Consider the following 13,822-nt stretch of genomic DNA (forward strand, 5'->3'; position numbering starts at 1 on the left):
GACTGCAGGCGAGTTTTGTTTTGCTTTCGATACATTTTTTTATTTATTTTCAATTCTATACATTTTGCTTTCGATTCTTTTATTTTTGATCTCAACATCGATTTTTTCTCAAGTTTTGTTTTGTTTACAATATTTGTTTTTGAATGCGATACTTATGGCGTTAATTTGAGCCCATAATAGAGCCCCCTTTACACACACTTCAAATGTGAAATTACTCAAAGTGTGAGTTTTACATTTATTTTCTTTCCCTTCCACTGCAGCACCTGTCCTGGTGTATTGCACAAGATCACACTGTTGAGCTTGTATGCCTGTAGTGTCATAGCATTTCTATTATGATCAAATTCTTCTCTCTGTCTCCACGTTGGTGCTGAATGGAGTGAGCCTGTTTGCCAGGCTAGGTGATGAACCCCCCAGGCTAACAATTTCTTCTTGTTATTAAGCAGACCAGGACAGATCATCATGAAGAAAAACGAGAGGGTCATAAATCTGCTGACAAGCCTGTTTTGACTCATACTTGATAATTTTTCATTTCAAGCGATAACATCATATGCACTTTATGCTTAATGCTGTAAAATGATTTATTGTTCACAAAATCTGTCTCTTTTGGTCCTGAGGGTATCTTTATGGGGATCTGACTGCAGCACCAATGATGCTGGTGATCTGTGCATAATACTTTAGGCAACTTAATACAAAAATAGCGATGGGGTTACCTATTCATTCAATTGCATATATCCTAGTAGCAGCAGCGTTGTCGATATTTTCACCATTGCCAACTGAGTAAAGTAATGCGCCACTAGCATTACATTGAAAAACATCTGAATGATGCAAAGGATCTTGGCAATCTCTCAGTAGTCATTCCCTACAAAAAGCTGATCTAATTAAAATTGCTCCTAAGGAAGGATCTAAGGAAGGGTGCAGACATTTTTAAGGGCTGTTTCAGGTGCTTTCATTGGGTAGAAGTATGAGTTTTTATGCACAGATCTGGTTAAGAATGTGTTGCTATGGTAAGTCACTGAGTTGGACTTTCAGCTTGCTTTGAGGAATGGAAAAAGACAGACTTCCGTCACGTCAAGTTAACCTGAAAGTTATCTGGCTCAGTTAGATAGCTACAAGGTACAGGGCCCTAGACTCTACTTGACCACTGACAAATGTGGGTGATAATAGGAAAAATACCTACATAAAAATAATAAATTACATTCCAATCACTATTCATTTAGTATGGCGCCCTTTGCAAAAAATTGCCACCAAGCACATTTAAATGACACTAATGATCATACCATAATAACCATAACCATAATAGTAATACAAAAACAGAAGAGAAAATATTATCAGGCATGGACTGTTCTAGGAGAAAATTAATCTATGGGAGTAAAAAGCTTAAAGCCTAGGACAAATGGTTGCCTCCCTTTCAGGCACTTTAAATATAACTGAAATAGAAATAGAAAATAGCCTTGTCTGCCTTGTCTGACAAATACATTCAAGGTCTAAATTCTCAGTCAATCCCATGTACACATTAACACTCGGCATTTCACATCTATGTACTGTCCACAAATAAATCACCATCAGTAAGGAAGTCACTCATGCCTGTAACTGATTGTCGCCGTTTTAGTTTTCAGTTCCACCCCGATGTATGGTTGATGTGAACCAGGTGGACAGGGCACTACTGCATGTACAATGGACAGGGATGGACAGGTGGATGTAAGGTGTGAGAAGAAGGTGGCAGGAGAGAGGCTGGAGGTGAGAGGCCAGTGGGCCTCCAAAATGGAGTACTTGTTGGCCGTGGCTGGAAATGTGGTGGGACTCGGCAATGTGTGGAGGTTCCCTTACCTTTGCTACAGGAACGGAGGGGGTGAGTATGCGAGTGGCAATGGAAAGTTTAATTTCAGGCACCTGAAGGATCTCTGCAGCTATTTATTGTATTATTAATTTCTTATAAAATCTGTAATATTCATCCATTTCGAATGTATCCAAAAATCAATCAAGTACAGTGAGGGGAAAAAAGTATTTGATCCCCTGCTGATTTTGTACGTTTGCCCACTGACAAAGAAATTATCAGTCTATAATTTTAATGGTAGGTGTATTTTAACAGTGAGAGACAGAATAACAACAAAAAAATCCAGAAAAACGCCTTTCAAAAAAGTTATAAATTATAATTGATCCCCTATCAATCAGCAAGATTTCTGGCTCCCAGGTGTCTTTTATACAGGTAACGAGCTGAGATTAGGAGCACTCTCTTAAAGGGAGTGCTCCTAATCTCAGCTCGTTACCTGTATAAAAGACACTTGTCCACAGAAGCAATCAATCAATCAGATTCCAAACTCTCCACCATGGCCAAGACCAAAGAGCTGTCCAAGGATGTCAGGGACAAGATTGTAGACCTACACAAGGCTGGAATGGGCTACAAGACCATCGCCAAGCAGCTTGGTGAGAAGGTGACAACAGTTGGTGCGATTATTCGTAAATGGAAGAAACACAAAATAACTGTCAGTCTCCCTCGGTCTGGGGCTCCATGCAAGATCTCACCTTGTGGAGTTTCAATGATCATGAGAACGGTGAGGAATCAGCCCAGAACTACACGGGAGGATCTTGTTAATGATAAAGGCAGCTGGGACCATAGTCACCAATTGGTAACACACTACACCGTGAAGGACTGAGATCCTGCAGCACCCGCAAGGTCCCCCTGCTCAAGAAAGCACATGTACAGGCCCGTCTGAAGTTTGCCAATGAACATCTGAATGATTCAGAGGAGAGCTGGGTGAAAGTGTTGTGGTCAGATGAGACCAAAATCGAGCTCTTTGGTATCAACTCAACTCGCCGTGTTTGGAGGAGGAGGAATGACCCCAAGAACACCATCCCCACCGTCAAACATGGAGGTGGAAACATTATGCTTTGGGGGTGTTTTTCTGCTAAGGGGACAGGACAACTGCACCACATCAAAGGGACGATGGACGGGGCCATGTACCGTCAAATCTTGGGTGAGAACCTCCTTCCCTCAGCCAGGGCATTGAAAATGGGTCGTGGATGGGTATTCCAGCATGACAATGACCCAAAACACACAGCCAAGGCAACAAAGGAGTGGCTCAAGAAGAAGCACATTAAGGTCCTAGCCAGTCTCCAGACCTTAATCCCATAGAAAATCTGTGAAGGGAGCTGAAGGTTTGAGTTGCCAAACGTCAGCCTCGAAACCTTAATGACTTGGAGAGGATCTGCAAAGAGGAGTGGGACAAAATCCCTCCTGAGATGTGTGCAAACCTGGTGGCCAACTACAAGAAACGTCTGACCTCTGTGATTGCCAACAAGTGTTTTGCCACCAAGTACTAAGTCGAAGGGGTCAAATACTTATTTCACTCATTAACATGCAAATCAATTTATAACTTTTTTGAAATGCGTTTTTCTGGATTTGTTTGTTGTTATTCTGTCTCTCACTGTTAAAATACACCTACCATTAAAATTATAGACTGATCATTTCTTTGTCAGTGGGCAAACGTACAAAATCAGCAGGCGATCAAATACTTTTTTCCCTCAATGTAAGTTGTGTTGTTTTATATATATGATTTTGGATCAAGATTGCAAGAGGAAAGGCTCTAAGTGACTTTGAAAGAGGGTCACGAAGAGGGTCACGAAATAGCTTCAGTCACAAAGACTGCTCAACTTGCTAGTTTTCTGGACAAGTGGGCGAGTGCATGTGTGGCGACACCAAGAGAGCAGCACAGGCTTGACTGCTTGACCCCTATAGTGAGGGGGTCTGGAGTCTCTGTTATGCTGTGGGGGGCATTTTCCTGACATGGTTTGCATCCACTTGTCCCCTTAGAGAGAAGGGTCACTACAAATCATTACAAAGTTATTCTGAGTGATCACCTTTATCCTCTGGTAAAACATTTCTATCCTGATGGGAGTGGTCTCTACCAGGATTAAAAGGCCCCCATCCACAGGGCACGAGGGCTCACTGAATGGTTTGATGAGTATGAAAATTATGTGAATCATATGCGATGGCCTTCACAGTCACCAGATCTCAACCCAATTGAACACCTATTGGAGATTTTGGACCAACGTGTTAGACAGCGCTCCACACCACCATCATCAAAACACCAAATGAGGGAATATCTTTTGGAAGAATAATGTTCCATCCCTCCAGTAGAGTCCAGAGACTCATAGAATCTGTGCCAAGGTGCACTGAAGCTGTTCTGGCGGCTCGTGGTGGCCCAACACCTTATTGAAACACTTTATGTTGTTTTTTTCTGTTCATTTGTCACTTGTCTGTATATATATATATATATATACAGTACACCGCAAAATCTTTATACAGGTGTGAAAAAATGCTGTAAAGTAAGAATGCTTTAAAAAATAGACATATTAATAGATTATATTTATCAATTAACTAAATGCAAAGTGAGTGAACAGAAGAAAAATCTAAATCAAACCCATATTTGGTGTGACCACCCTTTGCCTTCAAAACAGCATCAATTCTTCTAGGTACACTTGCACAAAGTCAGGGATTTTTAAGGCATATAGTCAGGTGAATGATTAAACAATTATATCAAACAGGTGCTAATGATCATCAATTCAATATGTAGGTTGAAACACAATCATTAACTGAAACAGAAACAGCTGTGTAGGAGGAATAAAACTGGGTGAGGAACAGCCAAACTCAGCTAACAAGGTGAGGTTGCTGAAGACAGTTTACTGTCAAAAGTCATACACCAGGGCAAGACTGAGCACAGGAACAAGACACAAGGTAGTTATACTGCATCAGCAAGGTCTCCCCCAGGCACAAATTTCAAGGCAGACAGGGGTTTCCAGATGTGCTGTCCAAACTCTTTTGAAGAAGCACAAAGAAACGGGCAACGTTGAGGACCGTAGACGCAGTGGTCGGCCAAGGAAACTTACTGCAGCAGATGAAAGTCACATCATGCTTACTTCCCTTCACAATCGGAAGATGTCCAGCAGGGCCATCAGCTCAGAATTGGCAGAATACAGTGAGACCCTGATACACCCATCTACTGTCCGGAGAAGTCTGGTCAGAAGTGGCCTTAATGGAAGACTTGTGGCCAAAAAGCCATACCTCCGACGTGGAAACAAGGCCAAACGACTCAACTATGCATGAAAACACAGGAACTAGGGTGCAGATGGCAGCAGCTGCTCTCAACTGATGAGTCAAAATGTGAAATAGTTGGCTGGAGCAGAAGGCAGTTTGTTCACTGAAGGGCTGGAGAGCGGTACACGAATGAGTGTCTACAGACAACAGTGAAGCATGGTGGAGGTTCCTTGCAAGTTTGGGGCTGCATTTCTGCAAATGAAGTTGGGGATTTGGTCAGAATTAATGGTCTCAATGCTGAGAAGTACAGGCAGATACTTATCCATCATGCAATACCACCAGCATCTGATTGGCCCCAAATTTATTCTGCAGCATGACAACGACCCCAAACTTACAGCGACAGTCATTAAGAACTATCTTCAGCGTAAAGAAGAACAAGGAGTCCTGGAGGATAGAAATGTTTCACCATACGATAAAGGTGTGTGTTTGCGTGTGTGTGTACTGCTTTTTTCAGATTCTTCAGACAATAGATCAAATCCTCGTTAAGTTTGATTTTATTCTTTTGAGTGAAATCCATTTTCTTATCTGGTACATTATAATTTTTTTAAATGAGCAATGGTGAAGCTAGAAGGTTACTTGCAAATAGGATACACCCACTAATACATTTAATCTTTGTCTTTGTTTTTATTTGCCTGTTTCGGGACAGGGGCTTTCCTTGTGCCTTACATCTTGTTTATCGTGGTGTGTGGTGTCCCTTTGTTTCTCATGGAGTCGGCGATAGGGCAGTACACCTGCCAGGGGGGCATTACCTGCTGGAAGAAAATGTGCCCACTGTTCGAAGGTGAACCAGACAATTACAAAGCAGCATTTTCTGTAATTCCTGTACCTCTTATCTTGTGTACAAATGTCATTCCATGCATTTAATGATCAGTATTTAAAATGTACCAACCACATTTCAGGACACTTAAATGCTAGGGGTTTCAGGTTTCACAGGATGTACGTATTAGTTTTGTTATGTTTAATTAGCATGAAAACACAACACAAATTGGCTACTGATCTGACTTGGGAGTTTGCATGTGCTCCTACTTACCTACCATCTGTGTGGTGAAGACCACTCCCCTGCATATAGATGACAGTTTAATGTGTAAGGCTCTCAGCAAGTTTAAAGAATTTACCAGCATAAGTGTAAAGCCTGAGCAAATCTAAATAAAGTAATGTTTTCAATAGGTAATGTGCTACATTCTTCCAGGTTAATCATGAATCATCCGTTCCATCCTGAGCACAGCCAAAGACAAAGCGCAGGTTTGGGGACTGGGCAGGACATCTGGTTAGGGTTGAGAGAGAATACGTTTTCGATCTTAGAGACACTGTTAGAAAGGTTTACATTTTGAGATTAAGGTAATAAAGCAAAGCGAGCATGCTTCTTACAGTTTGTCTTTTGTTGCAAATTAAACTGATGTTTTGCCTAATGAGAACTTATTCATCTTTTTGAACAGAAGGAGATTTTAAGTTAAATATATACTTATTTACTTTTGCAAGCTAAACAATTGGGCAAATCAAGCAAATTTTTATTTCAATAAGGGGCCAGTGAATTAATTGAGAGTTCAGCTGGAAAAAAAAAAGATTGGGACAGTGGTGCCCCAGGACCACTGAGACTTTAACTTATAAGAAAACCTCATAGTAACTCAGACATCCTTAAACCAAGCTTCAATGTACACTTCCCTCATGCTGACCGTGTCTATCTATAGGACCTCTTCAAGATCAACAGCACCAGAAGTGGAAAAAGCAGAGACTTCACAGAGTCTACAGACATTCAGAATGGAAAACCGGTCTTTACAGGGTTGTAGGAGTCTGAAACAAACTCCCGAGCTGGAATGTTTTGGCAGACTGCTTAGAATCAGTCAATACCAGACTGGTTGTATATTCCTGGGTCATTACATTAACAGCTAAGCAAATGAACACCACAGGCTTCCTCTCATTTGGAAACTTCCTTATCTTACCTTCTGCTCTAATGTCTGTGTCCTTCACTGCAGGTATTGGCTATGCAGGCCAGCTGATCCTGGTGTACAGCTGTATTTGCTACATTTTTCTCCTGGCCTGGGCTCTCATCTACCTCTACTTCTCCTTCAGTGAAGAGTTGCCCTGGGCCAGCTGCTCCAACATCTGGAACACAGGTACACACTGTTATTGAAGGGGTGCAAAAAATGATAGACCCCCAGCTGACCCTCTCTCCCAAACAGCTTTATTGAGCCCAAATTGTCTCTAATAGAACCCCCATCATGCACACACTGACTGGGCTATACAAAATATTATTTGTGCCTCATCATGTGACCTTTCTTTTTGACCACCAGTAACTTTCATTTGCTATAATGATGCATTCTTAGTTCTATAATAGGCAACTTCTTTTTTATATAAACTTTCCATAGCTAATATGTTGTATTCTTAGTATTATAGTATGTGACTTTAACAACTAATAACTATAAATATAATTATGGCAAGCCATTGTGACATTCAATCCAGAAATGCTGATATCAGCAATTAATTGTACACTGTTGTGACATGTAATCCTTACACGGATGTTAATTAGTATGTATTTATGATATCAAGAATACAATTGCTGATATCACAAAATACAATTCTTGAAATCAAAAATACAATTGCTGAAATCAAGAATGAACTGCCAATTTTTTATATCAACAATTGTATTTTTGATATCAGAAATTGAATTTTTGATATAAAAAATGCATACTAATTAGCATCTGGTTCTATTTTTGAGATAAAAAATGCATACTAATTAAAATCTGGCTCAAATTTGTATATTAAAAATGCATACTAATTAGCTTCCGGCTTTATTTTTGATATCAAAAATGCATACTGATTAACATCCATTGACATGTAACTTAACCCTTTACAGTCCACCCCATTATTTTCAGATCATTATAAATAAATGTATCAAATAAGTTTATCAAAATATAAATAATACAATAAAATAAAATATAGATATCACTATAGATTGTTGATATCAAAAATAGCAGATCATTCTTGATATCAGCAATTGTATTTTTGATATCAGAAATTGAATTCTTGACATCAGCAATTACGGATTAAATGTCACAACGGCTTGCCATATACACCGATCAGCCATAACATTATGACCACCTGCCTAATATTGTGTAGGTCCCCCTTTTGCCGCCAAAACAGCCCTGACCCGTCGAGGCATGGACTCCACTAGACCTCTGAAGGTGTGCTGTGGTATCTGGCACCAAGATGTTAGCAGCAGATCCTTTAAGTCCTGTAAGTTTAGAGGTGGGGCCTCCATGGATCGGACTTGTTTGTCCAGCACATCCCACAGATGCTCGATTGGATTGAGATCTGGGGAATTTGGAGGCCAAGTCAACACCTTGAACTCGTGATTCATCAGACCAGGCCACCTTCTTCCATTGCTCTGTGGTCCAGTTCTGATGCTCACGTGCCCATTGTAGGCGCTTTCGGCAGTGGACAGGGGTCAGCATGGGCACCCTGACTGGTCTGCGGCTACGCAGCCCCATACGCAACAAACTGCGATGCACTGTGTGTTCTGACACCTTTCTATCAGAACCAGCATTCACTTTTTCAGCAATTTGAGCTACAGTAGCTCACTGCTGGATCAGACCACATGGGCCAGCCTTCGCTCCCCACATGCATCAATGAGCCTTGGCCGCCCATGACCCTGTCGCCGGTTCACCGCATTTCCTTCCTTGGACCACTTTTGATAGGTACTGACCACTGCAGACCGGGAGCACCCCACAAGAGCTGCAGTTTTGGAGATGCTCTGACCCAGTCGTCTAGCCATCACAACTTGGCCCTTGTCAAAGCCACTCAGATCCTTACGCTTGCCCATTTTTCTTGCTTCTAACACATCAACTTTGAGGATAAAATGTTCACTTGCTGCCTAATATATCCCACCCACTGACAGGTGCCTTGATAATGAGATTATCAGTGTTATTCACTTCACCTGTCAGTGGTCATAATGTTATGGCTGATCAGTATATAATAGTGTATTCTTACTACTACAGATTTACCCTTCCACTTTTTTAAAAACTCACATTTTTCTCAAGTAGAAATTGACAAAAGTATTTGGTATCCACCATTCTTTATTTCACATCCAGTAGAACAGAAACTTTGCTTTTGATTTATGATGTAACATATTACTTTAAATAGTAAAACAAATTAAAATGGAACAGATAAAAATATTGGGACCCTTAACCAAAATTTCGTTGCACTGCCTTTAGAGACAATAACTGCAATCAAGCGCTGTCTGTAGCCCTGAATGAGATTTCTACACTTCTCGTCTGGTAGTGTGGCCCACTCTTCTTGAGCAAACTGCTCCAATTCTCTCAGGTTTGATGGGTACCTTTTTCCAACTGCGAGTTACAGCTCTTTCCACAGACTTTCAATGGGATTTAGATCAGGACTCATAGAAGACCACTTCAGAACGGTCCAATGTTTTCTCATTCATTCTTGAGAAGTTTGAGGTATGTTTCAGGTCATTATCCTGCTGGAGGGCCCATGACCTGCAGCCGAGACACAGCTTTCTGACACTGGGCTGTATGTTTCGCTCCAAAATGCCTTGATAGTCTTTTGATTTCATCATGCCCTGCACAGATTCAAGGCACCCAGTGCCAGAGGCAGCAAAGCAACCCAAAGGACATTCTCCTAGAATGACTGTGGCTCATACACATGCATTTTGGCAAACTCCAAAACTCTCTTAGAGAGAGGTCTTCTACCATGGAGCCCATTTTCATTCAGACAATGACGGATGGTGCGACTTGAATCTGTTGCACCTTGAGCTTGAACGTCGGCTTGGATCTGTTTTGAGGTTTTCCTTGGTTCTTTCTCCACAATTCGAACAATCCTCCTCTTCTTCAATTTTCCTCTTGCGGCCATGTCCAGGGATGTTGGCTAAAGTCCCATGGGTCTTAAACTTCTTCATAATATTGGCAATAGTACTCGAAGGAACATCAAGCTCTTTAGAGATGGTCTTGTAGGACCATGCTTGGCTATTACCTTCTTTCTAAACTCCTCAGACAACTCTCTGGATTTCCTTCTCTTTTCCACGTTCAGTGTGAAACGCACAGTAACACAAAACAGCAGAGTGAGTACTTTTCTCCATTTAAACTGGCTGAATGAGTGATAATGCGATTGAAGACACCTGTGATACTAATTAAAAGAGAATGATCTGCTTGAGGTATCACTACAATTATTTCATATAACTTCTAAAGGGTAGCAATAATATTGTCCAGGCCATTTTAGAATGTCTTTATAGAATAAACAAGAATTCAGTTCTTTTGATATTTTTTTTTGCTTTGTTCCACTGCAAACCAAAGACATGCATGTATGGATGACAAAAGATCTTTTAATTTCAACACTTTTCAGGGCAAATGATGCATTATTTGAATAAAATGCAAGGGTCCAATACTTTCAGCCACATCTGTACAGTATAACTTTCCTCAGAGATGCAAACACAACTTAATTCCCCCCCACCCCCCTGTGCTATTGTTCTGTTGGCGCCCCCCCTGTAACCGACACTCTCACACAGCAGCAATAACTGGTATTATCTTTTCTATAGAAGAGAAGCATGGAACAAATGCCTGTGTGTTGTCACTTCCTGCCAAATGTCCTATTTGTTGTTTTCGGTTTCTGCATCTGTCTCATTCATTCAAAGTGAAAAAAATCAGGTCATACCTCATTAACTATTTACCACAAGCACCTGTTTATATGGGATGTGCAGTCATCGATACCAAATGTATTTGATATATCCTCCTCTTTGTGTCAAAGAGTCAAATATGTAGCGGGGAACATGAAGCAGGGAAAGTCTTTGTATGACATTCCAAAGTACAGCTTGCAAAGTTTTGTTAGTGACTGAATACACCTCTTGCTCAGTGGCCTCCTTGAAATCATCAATTGGGTGTAGATGAGTGTTGAACATTGTGTAATATGTAGCTAGAGTCTCCTAAACCATGTGTTCCAACACTGCAGGGACATAAGCAAGTGTAGCCTAATGATTTAATGAATACAAAATTAACTTGCATGTTCTCTCCTCCTGGGCTATCCAGATGCCTGTGTGGAGTTTAACAAGAGAAACCTCACTGCCAACTGGACACTGTCCATGAACACCTCTTCGGCTGCAACAGAGTTCTGGGAGTAAGTCTGTAATCCTGTTTAAAGGTCCCCTCTTCTTCTTTGCAAGTTTGCATTGCAGTTTTAGTGCTGCAGATTTGTTGTAAATACAGAATTCAGCTACCTTCATCCTTCATCTGTATCCCCTAACTTAATTAGCCTTACACTTAAATCTGTATTCTGCATTGCATTGCTGTAAAGAGAGACCATGTAATATACACCACTTAATGAAATTGTAAGTCAGTAGGTTACCTGCCCCTAGTTAGGACTTCCCATTGTCCCAATATATATATATATACACTCACCTAAAGGATTATTAGGAACACCTGTTCAATTTCTCATTAATGCAATTATCTAACCAACCAATCACATGGCAGTTGCTTCAATGCATTTAGGGGTGTGGTCCTGGTCAAGACAATCTCCTGAACTCCAAACTGAATGTCTGAATGGGAAAGAAAGGTGATTTAAGCAATTTTGAGCGTGGCATGGTTGTTGGTGCCAGACGGGCCGGTCTGAGTATTTCACAATCTGCTCAGTTACTGGGATTTTCACGCACAACCATTTCTAGGCTTTACAAAGAATGGTGTGAAAAGGGAAAAACATCCAGTATGCGGCAGTCCTGTGGGCGAAAATGCCTTGTTGATGCTAGAGGTCAGAGGAGAATGGGCCGACTGATTCAAGCTGATAGAAGAGCAACTTTGACTGAAATAACCACTCGTTACAACCGAGGTATGCAGCAAAGCATTTGTGAAGCCACAACACGTACAACCTTGAGGCGGATGGGCTACAACAGCAGAAGACCCCACCGGGTACCACTCATCTCCACTACAAATAGGAAAAAGAGGCTACAATTTGCACAAGCTCACCAAAATTGGACAGTTGAAGACTGGAAAAATGTTGCCTGGTCTGATGAGTCTCGATTTCTGTTGAGACATTCAGATGGTAGAGTCAGAATGAGAACATGGATCCATCATGCCTTGTTACCACTGTGCAGGCTGGTGGTGCTGGTGTAATGGTGTGGGGGATGTTTTCTTGGCACACTTTAGGCCCCTTAGTGCCAATTGGGCATCGTTTAAATGCCACGGCCTACCTGAGCATTGTTTCTGACCATGTCCATCCCTTTATGACCACCATGTACCCATCCTCTGATGGCTACTTCCAGCAGGATAATGCACCATGTCACAAAGGTCGAATCATTTCAAATTGGTTTCTTGAACATGACAATGAGTTCACTGTACTAAACTGGCCCCCACAGTCACCAGATCTCAACCCAATAGAGCATCTTTGGGATGTGGTGGAACGGGAGCTTCGTGCCCTGGATGTGCATCCCACAAATCTCCATCAACTGCAAGATGCTATCCTATCAATATGGGCCAACATTTCTAAAGAATGCTTTCAGCACCTTGTTGAATCAATGCCACGTAGAATTAAGGCAGTTCTGAAGGTGAAAGGGGGTCAAACACAGTATTAGTATGGTGTTCCTAATAATCCTTTAGGTGAGTGTATATATATGTTGGGTGTGTCACAGAATATATGAATAGGAAAAGGAAATATTAAATCAATAAACATTTCCTACCAAAATTAGACAAATCTGTACACAGACAGTTTCAAGTTTCTCACTGAAAGTAAACTTTGTTTTTAAATGTACAGTGGGGTGGATGGGCAGCACAAAATGTTACATTAAGTACTGACTTTAGCTTGAAAAGGCTGGGATACACAACCCCAAATCATGATTGAGACCAAGCATCTATACTTTAACCTAATTTGTGAGAAGCTCCTGTTCTTAAGGGGGAGACTTGGTAGGTAAATGTCAATTAATTGTGTTCCTTGAAATGTTTGCTAAAAGACCTGCCCTGGTTTAAAAACAATATTCCATTTAATCAATAACTAAATATCATTTTAAATGTTCCCACTTATGTTTTTTTTTTTTTTTTTAATATACAGCACAGTATATATATTAAAAGTATTGTTTTTTGCGTTTCATGCATTATTTCTTGTTATTTGCTGATATTATTCTCAGGCATCTTCTATCAAGGAGATGATTAAGAACATAATCCTTTTTTTATATTTTTCCCCCAGTTAAATAAAATCCTGGTATTATTTACATAACACAATACATGATACCTAATATATTCACTACTACATGTATTACATAGTAGAACCAGCCTGTCGTCACTTTGTATCCCCAGGCATTTCCATTCAGAAAGCCTGCTGTCGTCATAATGTGGTATCTTCACCTCTTCTTCCCCCTTGAGCTCGTAAGCACCTCAAATCAACTAATTGGCTCACGTGGATCAATGAAACCACATCTCTCCATCCATATGCCGTGGATGTATTATTGAAACTGACATACAGAATGCTGCTGTGGCTGCCACCCATCAAAACCGGCATTGTGCAACCCTATAGTATGTCAAGAGAGGTCTGTTTTTTGCAGTGGTGATCATTGGGAGCCCTCTTCTCTCCCACTCTGCAGGAGGCGCATTCTCAGCATTTCCAAGGGCATTGAGGAGCTGGGGGAAGTCAGGCTGGAGATTATGCTGGCCTTAGTGATCATGTGGGTCATCTGCTACTTCTGCATCTGGAAGGGAGTGCGCTCCACTGGGAAGGTGAAGGGCCTACCTACATCCG

At 41.1% G+C, this 13,822-nt stretch overlaps 1 protein-coding gene across 1 annotated transcript in view; it reads left to right on the forward strand.

Annotated features, from left to right (window-relative positions):
- The window catches only part of LOC136749609 (sodium- and chloride-dependent GABA transporter 2), a 25,656-nt gene continuing 11,834 nt past the window's right edge, over nt 1-13,822 (forward strand). Inside the window, exons 1-5 of the mRNA XM_066704061.1 lie at nt 1-1,849; nt 5,742-5,876; nt 7,069-7,209; nt 11,131-11,218; nt 13,668-13,800. Of these exons, the coding sequence (XP_066560158.1) occupies nt 1,675-1,849; nt 5,742-5,876; nt 7,069-7,209; nt 11,131-11,218; nt 13,668-13,800 (672 nt within the window). The 5' untranslated portion in view covers nt 1-1,674. The remainder of the gene's footprint in view (nt 1,850-5,741; nt 5,877-7,068; nt 7,210-11,130; nt 11,219-13,667; nt 13,801-13,822) is intronic.

Source organism: Amia ocellicauda, chromosome 5 (assembly GCF_036373705.1).
Source record: "Amia ocellicauda isolate fAmiCal2 chromosome 5, fAmiCal2.hap1, whole genome shotgun sequence".
NCBI lineage: Eukaryota > Metazoa > Chordata > Actinopteri > Amiiformes > Amiidae > Amia > Amia ocellicauda.